We start from the raw sequence: 14,815 nt of genomic DNA, 5'->3' as shown, positions 1-14,815 counted from the left end.
AGTTATTTTTCATTCCAGATAAAGAAACTCAATCATTTTTAAACGTCCTTGTTGTTTGGTTTCTCCCCCTCCCAACAGGTTTTCCAGAGATCTTTCGCAAGTTGCATCCACATGCAGTGAGCGGTACGTGATTGGAGCCAGAGGGGGAGACGCAGCTTTTCTCTTGGAGAGGAGGGAGGTCCCTTAGGCGGCAAGTACAACACTGCACGCATGTCTCCAGTTACCACTGTGCTTTCAGTTAGAAGACAGCTGGCCTACACATTGCACTCAAGCCACTGGGCGTGGGTGATCCAAGAGCCTGCTCAGAATGCCTGTAAACTAATGAAACTTTAAAATAAAGTCACAGAGTGCTGGAGAGTGCAGTGCAGAAGGAAGCAGCAAGTCTGTTCTTTAAAAACTGGTATTAGTACCTTCTCGTTTTGTAGTGTGTATGTTCGTAGACCGAGGTCGCGAATCTGGGTTAAATGCCACGTAGTGATACAACCTTCCCCCAACTACATTCTGAGGGAGATTGGAGGAGTGGAGGAGAGATGTCTGCAGCAGTCAAGAAAAAACATGTAAATATGTCCAGATGAAGCGCTGCAGGATTACTGTACAGCTGCAATGATGGGGTTATGGCTCTAATTTCTTACGGGTAATCTTCATTACTCCTAGTCATACTCTTCCTTTTCACAGTACTTACCTCATCCAAGACAGGGCATGGGACCTTCCCCGAGGGAGGGAGAGGAGGGTTATCAGTACTGTGACGACGAAGATTAGGACTAGGAACAATGAAGGTGACCAGTAAGTAATCAGAGCATTTCCTCCACATCCACTGTTCCTCGTCCTAGTACTTACCTCATGAGGCATACCATTGCAGTAAATGGGAGAGGTCCCAATGAAACACAGAGCCAAAAAGTGCAGAACAAAAACACACATCTTTAATAACTCAGAATTTACATCCCAACAGACAAAACCCCAACCCCATAGGAACCCCAGAGTGGGAGACAATTCAACAGATGAAAGTGCTCTGATCCTCCAAACCTACAAACCTCCTGTAGAGAAACCCCCCTTGCATCTGCCCAGGAAGTAGCCAAACCGCTGGTAGAGCCACCCTGAACGTGGGCAGGCACAGGCAGTCCAGAAGCCACATATGCCATGGAAAAAAAAACACAGATGCAACGGCTAATGGAAAACACAGAGGCCTTCATCCTGCACCAGCAGGGCCAAAAGTAACCAGGAGACTATCAGACTGGCGTTTATGGATCCTGAAAAAATGCAGGGAGAACCAGATCCTGAGAGGTGTGAAACCGAGACACAACGTTAGGCCGGAACTTCGGATCACACCTCAAAACCACAGAGTTTGGTAGAACCCTTAGGAAAGGGGGATGACACAATAGAGCCCAACTCTCCCCCAGCCTACGGGCAGACGTGATAGCGATAGGGAAAGGAGTCTTCAGTGTAATCGCTTGATGTCAATTTCAGAAAGGGTCACAAAAGGTGGTCCCTAAAGGAACCGCAAGACAAGAGGAACATCCCAAGGGGGAAGACCTTTATAAGGACGGGAAGAAGAGAGACCACAAAGGAATTTCCCTACCAACACCTCCTCATCCAGGTGGCCATCAGAGTCCCCTAGGAGGAATTTAATGGATGCCCATTGGAGCGAAGCGTGTAGATCGCTAGGCCCTTGTCCAAACCTTGCTGGAAGAACTGGAGAATAGCTGGCAGACCGGAACGTAGGGGGGGAATTCCAGACCATCCAGACCAATCCCGGAAATTGCCCCAGTGTCTGCTATACGCCTTCAGAGTAGAAGGTCTAGGAGCATTAATGATAGACTCGATCACAGGACCCGAAAACCCCTGAGAGCTAAACCGAGTATGTGCAATAGCCATACTGCCCATTGAATCTGTCGGACCCCAAGCCCCAGACCCGCCTGCAGGGGACAAGACCACTTCAGAATCAACCAAGGTTCCCAGGACTGGAGTTCCAACAGTGAGGGGAACCAGCTCTGGTGGGGCCAGAACGGAGCAACCAACAACACAGTCGACCCTTTCTCCCTGATGCGCTGAAATACCCGGGAAAGGAAGGGGGAGAGGAGGCAATGCACAAAGGAGACCCAGAGACCACTACACAGCAAGGGCATCCACCCCCAAACTCCCTTGTGCAGAAAACCAGGAGCAGAAGAGAGGAACCTTCTCAGAAGCCAGAGAGGCTAAGAGATCCAGAACGGGGATCCCGAACCTGACGCAGATCTTTGCAAAACCCTGTTTGACAGCACCAGTTCCATAGAGGAGTGGAACTGGTGGCTGAGTAGAAACGCTTGAACATTGTCCACCCCCTTGACATGAGAGGCCACCAGGGGCAACAGATGTGACTCGCCCCAGGAACCTATCTGAGCTGCCAGAGCATTCAAGGAGTGGCCGGACCCTCACTGGTGGTTGACATACGCCAATGCCCTGGTATTGTCCGTCTGGACCAAAACTGCCCGGCCTTCCAACACCCTGAAGAACACAGGGCCCATAGAATGGCACACAAGTCTCTCTAATTGGATGAACGACAGCCCTTCTGCGAAGCCCACAACCCCTAGGCCGAGAGGACGCCCAACATGGCCCCCCAACATTTTCCGTTATTGATCCGAGCTACGTTCGCAACAAAATGGACCTTCTCCTGGGACAGAAACACTCTCCCGTCCTGGTGCAAATCTGAGCCCCGATGAAATCCAGATCCTGAGAGGGCTCCATATGCGACTTCTGCCAGTTCACCAGAAACCCCCAGCCCCGCAATGGCTGGCAGACCGTCTAGAGATGAGTCAGGACTGTACGCCGAAGTGCTGCCTTGACCAACCAGTCGACCAGGTAAGGAAAAATCTGAATGCCCCTCAGGTGCAGATGCACCACCAGGGGAGCCACCGGTTTGGTGAACACCCCAGGGGCCGAGCGCAACCTGAACGTGAGCACTCAGAACTGAAAATGCTGGGATCCCACTGCCAAACGGTAGAACTTCATGTGGCAGAGGCAGAGAGGCACGTGGTAATATGTATCCTGGAGATCCAGGGACGCCATCCAGTCCCCCCTGTGCAACATCGGGAGAATGTTAGTTTCCATTTTGAAGCGTTCCTTCTGGACAAAGCAGTTCAGAGCCTTGAGGTCCAAGATGAGGCGAGACTTCCCTGAAGGTTTGGGGACCAGAAATACCTGTGAGTAGAAACCCAGACCCCGGTGCGGGAAGGGAACGGGCATGATCGACGCCTTCAGTAACAACTCGGAAAGAGCAGTTGCCATAGCTAACCACTTGGCCAGTGACCGGGGAACAACAGTCCCAACCATGTAATCCTGGACAAGGGGAGACAGGAAGTTTATTCAATAACCCCTCTGGACGGTGTCTAGAGCCCAAGAATCCGAGCACCACCTTTCCCATGCCGGAAAAAACAGCAGGAGCCGACCGCCCACAGGCCTGCCCAAGCAGTCAGGACTTCTGGGTCAGGCCAGACGCGAAGACAGCAGAGGACCACGGCCCCCCTTGTTCTCCAAAAAGAGCAGGAGGAGGAACCAGGGAAAGACCATCTGGTCCCCGCACCAGAAGAAGATTTCTTGACCGTCGAGATAGACTTCCGCCGTAATTTGTCAGCGTGTTTATCAGCACTAAACACCTTATGCACTTTATCCTCAAGTAAAACACCAAAAAGTTTGGAACCGTCAAAAGGAAATTTAAGGAAAGTCATCTTCTGTGAACCTTCCGTTTTCCAATCCTGCAGATGCACGTGCCTACGGGCCGACACACCAGCACCCATGGCCATGGCCGAGCCACGCATTCCATCAAACGCTAGATCGGACAAAAGTTCAACCTGCCGCTGCATGTCAGCCAGCAGTGGGGCACTGTCAGAACCCCCATCCACGGCCTTCCTTAACTTCCTAAAACCACTCAGCACAGTCTCTGCAGTGTTGGAGCTGTAGTTATTCGCCCTGAGGGCCAGATGTGCACCAGCATGAACATTCTTCAAGCTGAAATTAACCCTATGGTTCACCAGGTCCCAGACAGCTGCCTCCTCGTCCGACATATAGGAGGGATCCACCAGACTGGTGAGGATATCATCAACCTCAAGTGAATCCGAGATCAACGTTTCACCCCCTTTAGGGTCATGCCATTCACAAAGGATCTTAGCCCGGATTTCAGAAGCCAAAGGCAACCCCATCCTCGGGCTATGCTTAAACTGGTGAATAGTGGGGTCAGCCCCCTCCACTCGTACCAAGGGCTCCGAAAACCCCATGCAGTCCCAAACTTGAGCAAGCACTTCATCCACCTCTTCCTGTCCAGGTATTTCCTTTCTCTATCAGCTAATGATAACAGGAAGTGGCAGAGGAAGACTTTATGCCAGAAGATGAGGATGATGAAAATGACCAACGCCAGCGCTTGTGCCCATGCGTATGGCCACTATGCCGTTGCAAACTTTTTAAGTCCTTCCTGGATAAGGAAAAATGCCTTGATTTTCAGGTGCAGAGGAAGACGAGGAAGAAGAAAAGGACAGGGAAAGGTGCCTGAGTTTAGCAGAGCACTTTCCCATGGTGTGCATCAACAGCAAAACAGAAAAGCCAATTGCTGAGCAATCATATTTAAACTGCCTGCCAGGAGAAACCCACCAATGAGGGAGAACAAACATTTAATCCCCTTGGGACGTGCTGTTTAAACCAGTTTCCCTCCAGTTCCACTAGAGAAAAAACCTCCTCCCACCACCCGTCCCCGAAAGGCACATCAATCAGCCAGCCCGGTTGCGCTGATGAGAAACGAAACACCAAGCCTGAGACACCGGGATGAAGTGGCGTGCAATACAACCCCACTCAGCCCCCCCCGGGGCAGACATGGTTTCCTCCATCTCCTTACTGTTGCCATGCCCTGCAGGACTTCGGCGGCAATGCCTCTACGCTGGCCTCGATCCAGGCAACAAACCCGGAGAGGCTTCGTGTTTCTGCTCAACTGTGACCCAAGCCCTGCAGGGGGCCTGGGAGCATGCCACACCTGGAGGGAACCGAGACCTTGCCACACAGCCCAATCAAGGGGCCAGAAACTGTAGCTCCTCAGAGCCCCGTGCCGGGAACAGTCCAACCTGCCGAAGGCAGGGAAATTTAAACTGGATGCCATGGTTTAAGGGGAGGAGTTATAGGACATAATAGAAATAGAAGAAGATCCTGTGTCGGAGGCAGGGGCCTCAAGAGGTAAGTACTGGGATGAGGAAGAGTGGATGTGGAGGTAATGTGCAGAGCACCAATTGGGTTAATGTGCAGAGCACTGATGGGGTTACTGTGCAGCGCACAGATGGGGTTAATGTGCAGAGTACAGATGGGGTTACTGTGCAGAGCACGGATGGGGTTACTGTGCAGAGCACGGATGGGGTTACTGTGCAGAGCACTGATGGGGTTAATGTGCAGAGTACAGATGGGGTTACTGTGCAGCGCACAGATGGGGTTAATGTGCAGAGTACAGATGGGGTTACTGTGCAGAGCACGGATGGTGTTACTGTGCAGAGCACTGATGGGGTTACTGTGCAGAGCACCGATGGGTTTACTGTGCAGAGCACGGATGGTGTTACTGTGCAGAGCACTGATGGGGTTACTGTGCAGAGCACGGATGGTGTTACTGTGCAGAGCACGGATGGGCTTACTGTGCAGAGCACTGATGGTGTTACTGTGCAGAGCACTGATGGTGTTACTGTGCAGAGTACAGATGGGGTTACTGTGCAGAGCACGGATGGGGTTACTGTGCAGAGCACTGATGGGGTTACTGTGCAGAGCACCGATGGGGTTACTGTGCAGAGCACTGATGGGGTTACTGTGCAGAGCACTGATGGGGTTACTGTGCAGAGCACGGATGGGGTTACTGTGCAGAGCACTGATGGGGTTACTGTGCAGAGCACGGATGGGGTTACTGTGCAAAGCACGGATGGGGTTACTGTGCAGAACACTGATGGGGTTACTGTGCAGAGCACAGATGGGGTTAATGTGCAGAGCACAGATGGGGTTACTGTGCAGAGCACGGATGGGGTTACTGTGCAGAGCACTGATGGGGTTACTGTGCAGAGCACCAATGGGTTTACTGTGCAAAGCACAGATGGTCTGAATGCACACTTCAAAGACCCGATTCTACAGGAGCTCTGTAGATCCGCTCAACACGTTCTGTAGTGTGACAGTGACTAATTTAATTGAAAACATATTTCACACAGTGTCAGCTTACAACACACAGTCTGCTACCTTGTGGCCCTTTAGTGTAATGTCTTTTTAAGCTAGCCTCATACATTTTTTTAATGCAAAAACGAATACTTTCGAAGCAATGCCGACTCTTTTCTACGTGAAGGCACCTCCTGGGTGCCGTAATGTAGCACTTTTATTTTAGGTGCAAATGTGGTGTTAGCTGAACAGAATAAGCATGCGCTCAGTGCTTAGAGTGTTCACTATTGGCCTGATTCTGAGCTCACCATACGAAGAGTGTAGAAATATGACATTCTCCCCTCCAGTTTACAGCACCACCACTCTGAAGTGGGTGAAAGTATTGGAGGGGATATGTCTTACTTTCCAGCAGCAAAAGCTGCTCAAATCTCCTGTTGTGGGGATAACATGTGCTCAAGTGACATTGCGAGCATTTCTTTAAAGACTGCCACTTATCTAACTTAAGAAAGTTTTCATAAACTTTTATTAAACTAGAAAATTGGTGCTGCAGTCTAAGATATGACATATTTATAAAGGGGAAAAGTGTGCAGCCGAGTTTAATATGCACCTCAGAGGTGTCGTAGTTTAACTCCTTTTATTGACGTGCTAAACCGTGCTACTGGGAGGAGAATCCCCTCCATGTCTTTTTCAGGCTTGGAACAACACATTTCTATTTTTACACAAACCCTATAATCGTGTTAAAGATATAAAGTGAGGACATAGGTTGGAGAACAAAAGTGGCAGATTATGTCACAATCCGCTACTTCTACATTCCAAATGAATCTGGTGCAATGTAGAAAAGTGTCCCTCCTTCCCGGAACACACTTTTCTATTTTTGCATGCCCCTTGTGTTGTGTTCTCGCCCGTCCATTTTTGTGCTTTGTTTTTTTAGGTGGAGAAAATCCCTTGCCGATAGCTGGCTTCTCTTTTGACCCATAGACCACTCCACTGCATAATACGCTAATTTCAGTCCACAATATACCTTTTCTGACCATATGGAACTTAACATAGCCGAGAAAAGAAATTGCATTGAATGACTCTGTCCATTAAGTGCATTCTGTAACTAAGGGGTGGTTGGAATTTTCGCTGGCTAAGCGAATTGTGCGGAATCCGTACTGGATTCCGCTTATGCCTGATCCGCAAAATCAGCATTACTTTTCCACCACCACTGACATGTTGCCTGGTTTCATGCGGTTTTGCATTGTGCGCTGTTTTTGGTTCCCATTTTAGTTTCTTGTCGCATGATGAGAAACTTTGTGCTAGCCTTTTTTTTTCGATCTGTGCTAGTTTCGTGCAGCGAGAAACTTGGTGTGGTTTTTCGATTTGTGATAGGTTCATGCAGCAACTTTATGCAGTTCTTTTATTGATCCGAGCTACGTTCGCAACACATGAAACTTTGTGCAGGTATTTTTGTATCTGTACTTGTTCCGAGCAGCGGCACGAGAAACTTGGGAGTTTTATCTTTTTAATCTGTGGTAGTTTCGTGCATTGACACAAGAAACTTTGCTTGCTTTTCCATGATCCATACTAGTTTCGTGCGGTGGAACGAGAAACTTTGTCTAGCTTTTTGTTCAATTCATGGTAGGTGCGCATAGCGGCACAAGAAATTTGCATGGGTTTTTCAAACCATGTTCGGTCGCATAGTGGAAGAGAAACTTTCCGCTCTTTTCAATTTGTACTAGGTTCATGTAACGGCACGAGAAACTTAGTTCTGCACTTTCCGATTTGTGCTAGGTTCGCGCTGCTCTTTTGATTCTAGTTTGTTTTGCAAGCTGGCACGCAAAATGTTGCGCTGCTCTTTTCGATACAGAGGGGTGGCGGCAAGCAGATTTCACCAAAACGGATCAAAATCTTTCAGATTTCGCTTCTGCAGCAGGTGGAACAGAAATTCAGGACTGATCAAAGAGAAGCCAACCAGAGGAATAAGAGATGGAGGTAACGCCCCATGAGGTGTATTACAGAAAGTTTTAATTGGTGCAGGGTCAACTTGTGACAGGGTAAACATTGCTGTTGTTTTTAAAAAGAGTTTTTATTGCATTTTAGTTTAAAAAAAACTTTTAGCAAGGTTACATCTACTCTTTTGTCCAATACCAAGTTGATCACCAGTACAGGGAGGGCGAGCCACCGCGCGGCCATGCAACAATGTGTCAAGGATTGTGCGTGAGTGCATTGGCAATTCGAGTTGGATTTTAGCCCCAGCCCCACCGTGTTTAGACACTCATTTAAAAAGTTTATCGCTGCTATTGTTGGTCCGACTTGTTCTCCTCTCAGATTCATCGACCAACACTCGTCTGCCGAAAGCGTTCTTGTTGCTTCCACCAGTTTGGCAAAGTACTTTCTTTTTCTTTCCGTAAGTCCCAGACAGCTGGCAACAAAATCTACAGGTGGGCTGTAGGTTACTCCCCTTAGATCTTGCCGCCAGAACCTCCATTGTCAAGAAGAGATAGAACCTCAGTCTCATTAGGTTCACTCTATAGGATGCAACCGGAAATTTCAGGATGTAAGGCTGAGTTCGACCATAAGGATTGATTTCCGTTTCTAGTTGGTGGAAAAGTTTGTACTTGTTCTCCGTTTCTCCGTTGGTAATCCAGTCTCTTCAACTGATACGTCCAAGTCGTTCAACAGAGTTTTACAGGCTTGGTCCCAAGCGTCTCCCACTGTGGTTTTGCCGGAAGATATTTCATATTAAATGCTTCATAACTGGCAATGGCCTCCCACACCTCGTATTTCTGGAAAAAGGATCATCTTTTCCATTCAACTGCTGCCTTTAATGATAACAGAACCAGTTCTATGTGTAATATATGGATAGGAGTGGATCTAGGGATACCTAGTGCTCGCTTGCAGAACTTTGCTTCAAGCAAGTTCATACTTACTCCTGTATGGAAAGCATTGCCTCAGTATCATAAGTTCAGTATCATAAGTTAAGATGGGTACCACCTTGGCTCTGTAGAATTCAATGATTGTATATAATGTGTAGTTGCAGAATCTCCATTTTAGTATAAGTACTTGGTTGGACAGAATGTTGATCTTTTCATTCAGGGCAAATATATTATTGTTATTGTCAGGATTAATCAGGTGAGTACAAAGGCAGCGAATATGGCAAGGGAAATGTGCACAAAATCGCACAGTGAATAACCTTGAATCAAACAACGTGCACACAAGAACCAAGACTCATGTATACTAAAACCGAGGAGTGCAGATAGAGTGAAACAATAATACAAATATATGAAAAGGGATGTGGGGTAAGCACTTAGAACCTCCTTATGACTGAAAGGAAAGTCGGCAAACTCCTTACCCACTATGCTATTACAGATACTGACAGCGCTAAACCCACATAGAGGGCAAGCAAGGACAGGATCTGTGAGCTGACACTCTTGATGATATTGAAATAAAGAACTTAAAAACAGTACTCACGAGGACTGGAAATACCACTAGAATGTCAGTAAGCCCACGGACCCGGTTGATCAAACAGGGACCCAGAAGGCTATAACAGCAATGGGTGGAGGATAACTAAATACATAAAACTCAAGACAAGGGGCAAGTAAGAATTGTGATTATAGAATAGTGAGGAAAACAAAGGCATTCACACAGGAGCTAGCTACAACAGCACACCACACCTAATAATCAATGGAAATAAATGCAGAAGTGCAAGAGAAAACATGGAATGGATTCCAATAGAAAGTAAGGAGCAGGAGCAGGAAAACGATATTACAAAAGGCAAACTTCTCCCACCCCTCCAAGGAATAAAGGCAGGAAGCTAAATCTATAAAGGGAAAGACTAAAGCATCAAGTTTTTCAGTAGCAAAGGACAACATCAAAGAAAAAGAGAACACAGGCAAATTGGGCTGCATCAAAGGGGAAAGCACTGAGAAAGGCTGCCTGCAGTCAGAGGAAGACAGAAAGGGAAATCTAGAAAGCAGAAATCAATTAAGCACATAAATTAGAAATCCAGGGTAGAGGAACAAGAAACAGAAACTAGGAACTAGGCGCAAAGCTAAGAACCAGGAACAAGGGACCAGTCACAACAGGAACACTGCAACAATGACCAGCGCTGGACTGAAGCAAACTGAGGCTTTTAAAGCTGCTTAACGAGCACACCCCTCAGGTGTGCCGCTTGCTGCACCTGCAGCCACAGGTGTTGCCTATCCTCCACCCAACCTTGTCCTGCAAGGGAGGAGATGAAGCAGTGAGCCAGGTATTCTGGAAAGCATAGTCATTAGGTTAAAGAAGCATGATGGCTGCCAAAAACCTGGAACGGATCCGGAAGGGAAGTAACTTGGAAAATAAGGTTTTAGCGCTCCCAATTCATCACAGCACTGTAGCATTAGGTTTGGAGGAAATGTCCAGTAGGGAATAAACCCCAAAACATGCCCCCAAGTGGAGGGGAACGGGAGCGAAGGGAGCGAGCCGTGACAGTATACCCCCTCCCACAGCCATCTCCAGGTGACCGTCACCCGCACAAAACATCGTCCTTCCATGATAGGAGCGCTTTGTCTTTGGAGGTGGCACTGATGGAAACGGTGGCCTGTGGGCAAAAGCAGATGGACTGGAATGAATAGAATCAGGCTGCAGTCTAGAAGAGTCATAGGCAGGCTTCTGGTGAGAAAGAGACTCATGGTTCGAAGAAAGGCATGAAGGACTTGTAGGACCTGAAGCAGAGTTGGAAGTTCCAGGAAGCGCAGTCACTGGAAGTGGACACTTATAAGTCTTTGAGGAGGGAGACAGGCTGGTGCAACATGCCTTAGGCAATGGTAGAAGCTCTGTTAGCCTTTCTGCCGAGAGTGGACACGCAGGAGGTGAGGAAACTGCAGGTTTCAGGAAATATTTATGTTCAGCAAAAGAAGGTGGCGTCCGAGGTAGAGGTTCGGATCTTCTTCTGTCATCCATCTGGGAAAAGGCTTGTGGTTGAAAGTGACTAAGGTTTGACTGCATATGTTCCATGCCTTGGAGGCCTGGAAGTCCTATGGGTTGTTCGAGGCTGGCACTCCCGGTGACAGTCATGTAGCCACCCTGTTGCACGTGGGATACAACCGCAGGGACGTTTGGCATACTGATAGGAGTGATAGACGCAGTACTTAGTACATCAGTAACACTCGCAGCAGGAGCAATAACAGGCACATCTTGACCTGCAGCAGTCATTCCCTTACTTTGGCTACTAGCACCCAACTGGTGCTGCTGCTGGGGGGCCGTGCCCGTCCCCTCCCTCAGGCTCACGTGTGATCCGGCAACAAAAAAGCTGTCAAGCGGCTGATCCGAACCATGCCACAGATGCGAACCGCCCAGCCCACTATCCTGGTTGGCTACTTGTTCGGTGACTGCGCCGTGGCGGATGGTATCCGTCTCCCTCTCGTAATACTCCAGGCAAGTCCAATGGCCTTGAATGTAAGGCTCTCCCGAGTTGTGATCCAGCTTGATGTTTCTGAAGTGAGAGCTGGCAGAAGTTTCAGACTCAGATGTTGCATATTCGGGAGGCTCTGATGCTACAGTCAAGCAGTTGGGAGAATCGTCTTGTGTAAAAGGCAGGCATTCTGGTGATCCCTCTAAAGAATAAGAAGGGCAGGCTGGACGTTCATCGGTAATAAATGGTTGGGATTTAGGAGGAATCTCTGGAGCAGAAGAATATGCAGCAGGATCTGACAGTGTAGACAGGTACACCTCCGATATTGGCCGCGAGGCTGAGCAGGATACAGGTCTCTCATGAACTGAAGCCAAACTAGCAGTAGGCTCTGGGACCCAAGACATGCACTTAGAATGTACTACCGGAGGCTCCATGGCTGAAGGATAATCTGCTGGATGAGTCACTGTAGCCGAAGACAGGCATGCCAGAGGAAATTCTGAGGCTGAAGGCATGCAAGCTGGAGCCATCTCCTTAGCTGAAGACAAACTTGTCAAGGTCTTTGGCACAGACCACGTACATGGTGAAGGCTCTTGAGTGAATGGCAGACATTGTAGTTGTTCATTGATTGAAGACACGTGTGCCAAAGATGACTGCAGAGCTGTGGACTGGATAATAGAAGAGTCAATGGTTGTAGGAGGACAGACTGAAGTCCCAGAAGTCGACAGACACATTTGTGGCTCAGGAATGGAAAACACCTTTAGGGCAGTTGACTCCTTGGCACCAGTAACCAAAGACTGAGCTGTACCCCTGCAGTCCCTCTCCTTAGTGGATGACACAGAGTCTCTTCCTTTGTAGAAGTCAATATCAACCAGAGGAATCACCATAGTAAAGTCTCTGTTAATCAGGATTTCGTCAATTGTCCATTCCTCTGTCTTAGCTTCTGAAAGTGGCAGATTAACAATCATCAGTTCAGGAATCGCCTGTCAGGTTTTTGGTTCAGTATACTGTGGAATGAGTCCATCAAAACCTGAAATCTGTACTGTCTCTGACTGTTCGTTGTGACCAAAATTGGCAGAAGGAAGAGCGAACACAGAGGTAGCATCGTTTTCCACATCAACTTGAACGTCTACTTCAGTCTCAGCAGCTAGATCAAGAGCAGAAGCTAAGCCTACAGTAGTGACTGATTCTGTGTATGCGACCATTGTGGATTGTGTTTGGAAATCAGAAGCTGGTATGTGTTCAAGCTCAGAGCTATGACAAACTGCTACACAGGAAATCTTAGGTAAAGGAGTGGCTTGTAAATCTTCAGCTAACTGCAATCCCTGACAAACAGCAGAACAATTGTCAGAAACTGTGCCCAGATTAAGCGCTGTGCTAGAAGAAAGATCTAACATATTGACAAATATCATGGTTTACCAAAGTCTCTGCACTCAGGGGCTGAACAGTGTTCACTTCATCAACATCAACGGATAAAGTCTGAGGTGTATTCAGTAAAGAGTGCAAGGTTTTATTCTCCTCTTGTAAAGAAATTAATTCTCGTCTTAACTCCTCAAGCTTAGCTCTTAGCATGCCCTGCATTAACTGTACATCACCATCAATAGGCACAGGGGGAGGCATGGTGGCATCAGGGCTGGATCCTGCACTAGCAATCTGGATGTGCACTGATTGTACATTGTCATTTACTGCTTGCAGGTTCTGTGATTTATACTTTCTCTTACCAACTTGGTCTGTGTTTCCCTTAAGCAAACTATTGACATTAGACCTCTTGGCATTAGGGACTACAGTATGTTCTTGTGCAAAGGAGTATGCTTTAGACTGAGGGTAGACAACAGAAGTTATGCAAGGAACCCCTCCATTCTTTATGTTTGTATCATGAAACTGTTCAATCTGAGGTGAAGCACAACTCGAATCATGGGGTTCAACAACAGAGGTACTCTTGTATAATAAGTCTAACAGTGTGTTGTTTTCTGCTGCTAATGCTTGTGCTGACATAGAATCTGGATCAGAATAAAAGACAGAACTAGGATCAGGCAATGTAAGATGTGCCATCCTGTGGGAAAAATACTCTGCACGTAAATGCCCATTCGAGACAAGGAGTTCATTTAAGTCAGGACTAGTGATTTGATTGTCACAGGGAAATGTAGGGAAGGCTTTCTGTACAAACTTGTTAGAGGCCTTGCTGCCTTTCTTTCTTAAACTTGCCATATTCAATGGGAATTTAGGGCTGGTCATTCTGTCAGGATTAATCAGGTGAGTACAAAGGCAGCGAATATGGCAAGGGAAATGTGCACAGAATCGCACAGTGAATAACCTTGAATCAAACAACGTGCACACAAGAACCAAGACTCATGTATACTAAAACCCAGGAGTGCAGATAGAGTGAAACAATAATACAAATATATGAAAAGGGATGTGGGGTAAGCACTTAGAACCTCCTTATGACTGAAAGGAAAGTCGGCAAACTCCTTACCCACTATACTATTACAGATACTGACAGCGCTAAACCCACATAGAGGGCAAGCAAGGACAGGATCTGTGAGCTGACACTCTTGATGATAGTGAAATAAAGAACTTAAAAACAGTACTCACAAGGACTGGAAATACCACTAGAATGTCAGTAAGCCCACAAACCCGGTTGATCAAACAGGGACCCAGAAGGCTATAACAGCAATGGGTGGAGGATAACTAAATACATAAGACTCAAGACAAGGGGCAAGTAAGAATTGTGATTATAGAATAGTGAGGAAAACAAAGGCATTCACACAGGAGCTAGCTACAACAGCACACCACACCTCATAATCAATGGAAATAAATGCAGAAGTGCAAGGGAAAACATGGAATGGATTCCAATAGAAAGTAAGGAGCAGGAGCAGGAAAACGATATTACAAAAGGCAAACTTCTCCCACCCCTCCAAGGAATAAAGGCAGGAAGCTAAATCTATAAAAGGAAAGACTAAAGCATCAAGATTTTCAGTAGCAAAGGACAACATCAAAGAAAAAGAGAACACAGGCAAATTGGGCTGCATCAAAGGGGAAAGCACTGAGAAAGACTGCCTGCAGACAGAGGAAGACAGAAAGGGAAATCTAGAAAGCAGAAATCAATTAAGCACATAAATTAGAAATCCAGGGTAGAGGAACAAGAAACAGAAACTAGGAACTAGGCGCAAAGCTAAGAACCAGGAACAAGGGACCAGTCACAACAGGAACACTGCAACAATGACCAGCGCTGGACTGAAGCAAACGGAGGCTTTTAAAGCTGCTTAACGAGCACACCCCTCAGGTGTGCCGCTTGCTGCACCT

The 14,815-nt window shown here is 47.4% G+C and overlaps 1 protein-coding gene across 1 annotated transcript; it reads left to right on the top strand.

Annotated features, from left to right (window-relative positions):
- Window positions 1–5,202: 5,202 nt before the first annotated feature.
- LOC138560850 (A-kinase anchor protein 5-like) lies at window positions 5,203–6,153 on the top strand. Its single transcript, XM_069642752.1, has one exon. It carries the CDS (start codon window positions 5,203–5,205, stop codon window positions 6,151–6,153), a length of 951 nt encoding a protein of 316 aa, XP_069498853.1.
- Window positions 6,154–14,815: the final 8,662 nt, after the last annotated feature.

This window comes from Ambystoma mexicanum, unplaced genomic scaffold (genome assembly GCF_040938575.1).
Source record: "Ambystoma mexicanum isolate Mex_15411 unplaced genomic scaffold, UKY_AmexF1_1 Mex_scaf52, whole genome shotgun sequence".
Classification (NCBI taxonomy): Eukaryota; Metazoa; Chordata; class Amphibia; order Caudata; family Ambystomatidae; genus Ambystoma; species Ambystoma mexicanum.
Note: the sequence above shows the minus strand (reverse complement) of the source record. Positions and strands in the feature narration are given on the sequence as shown.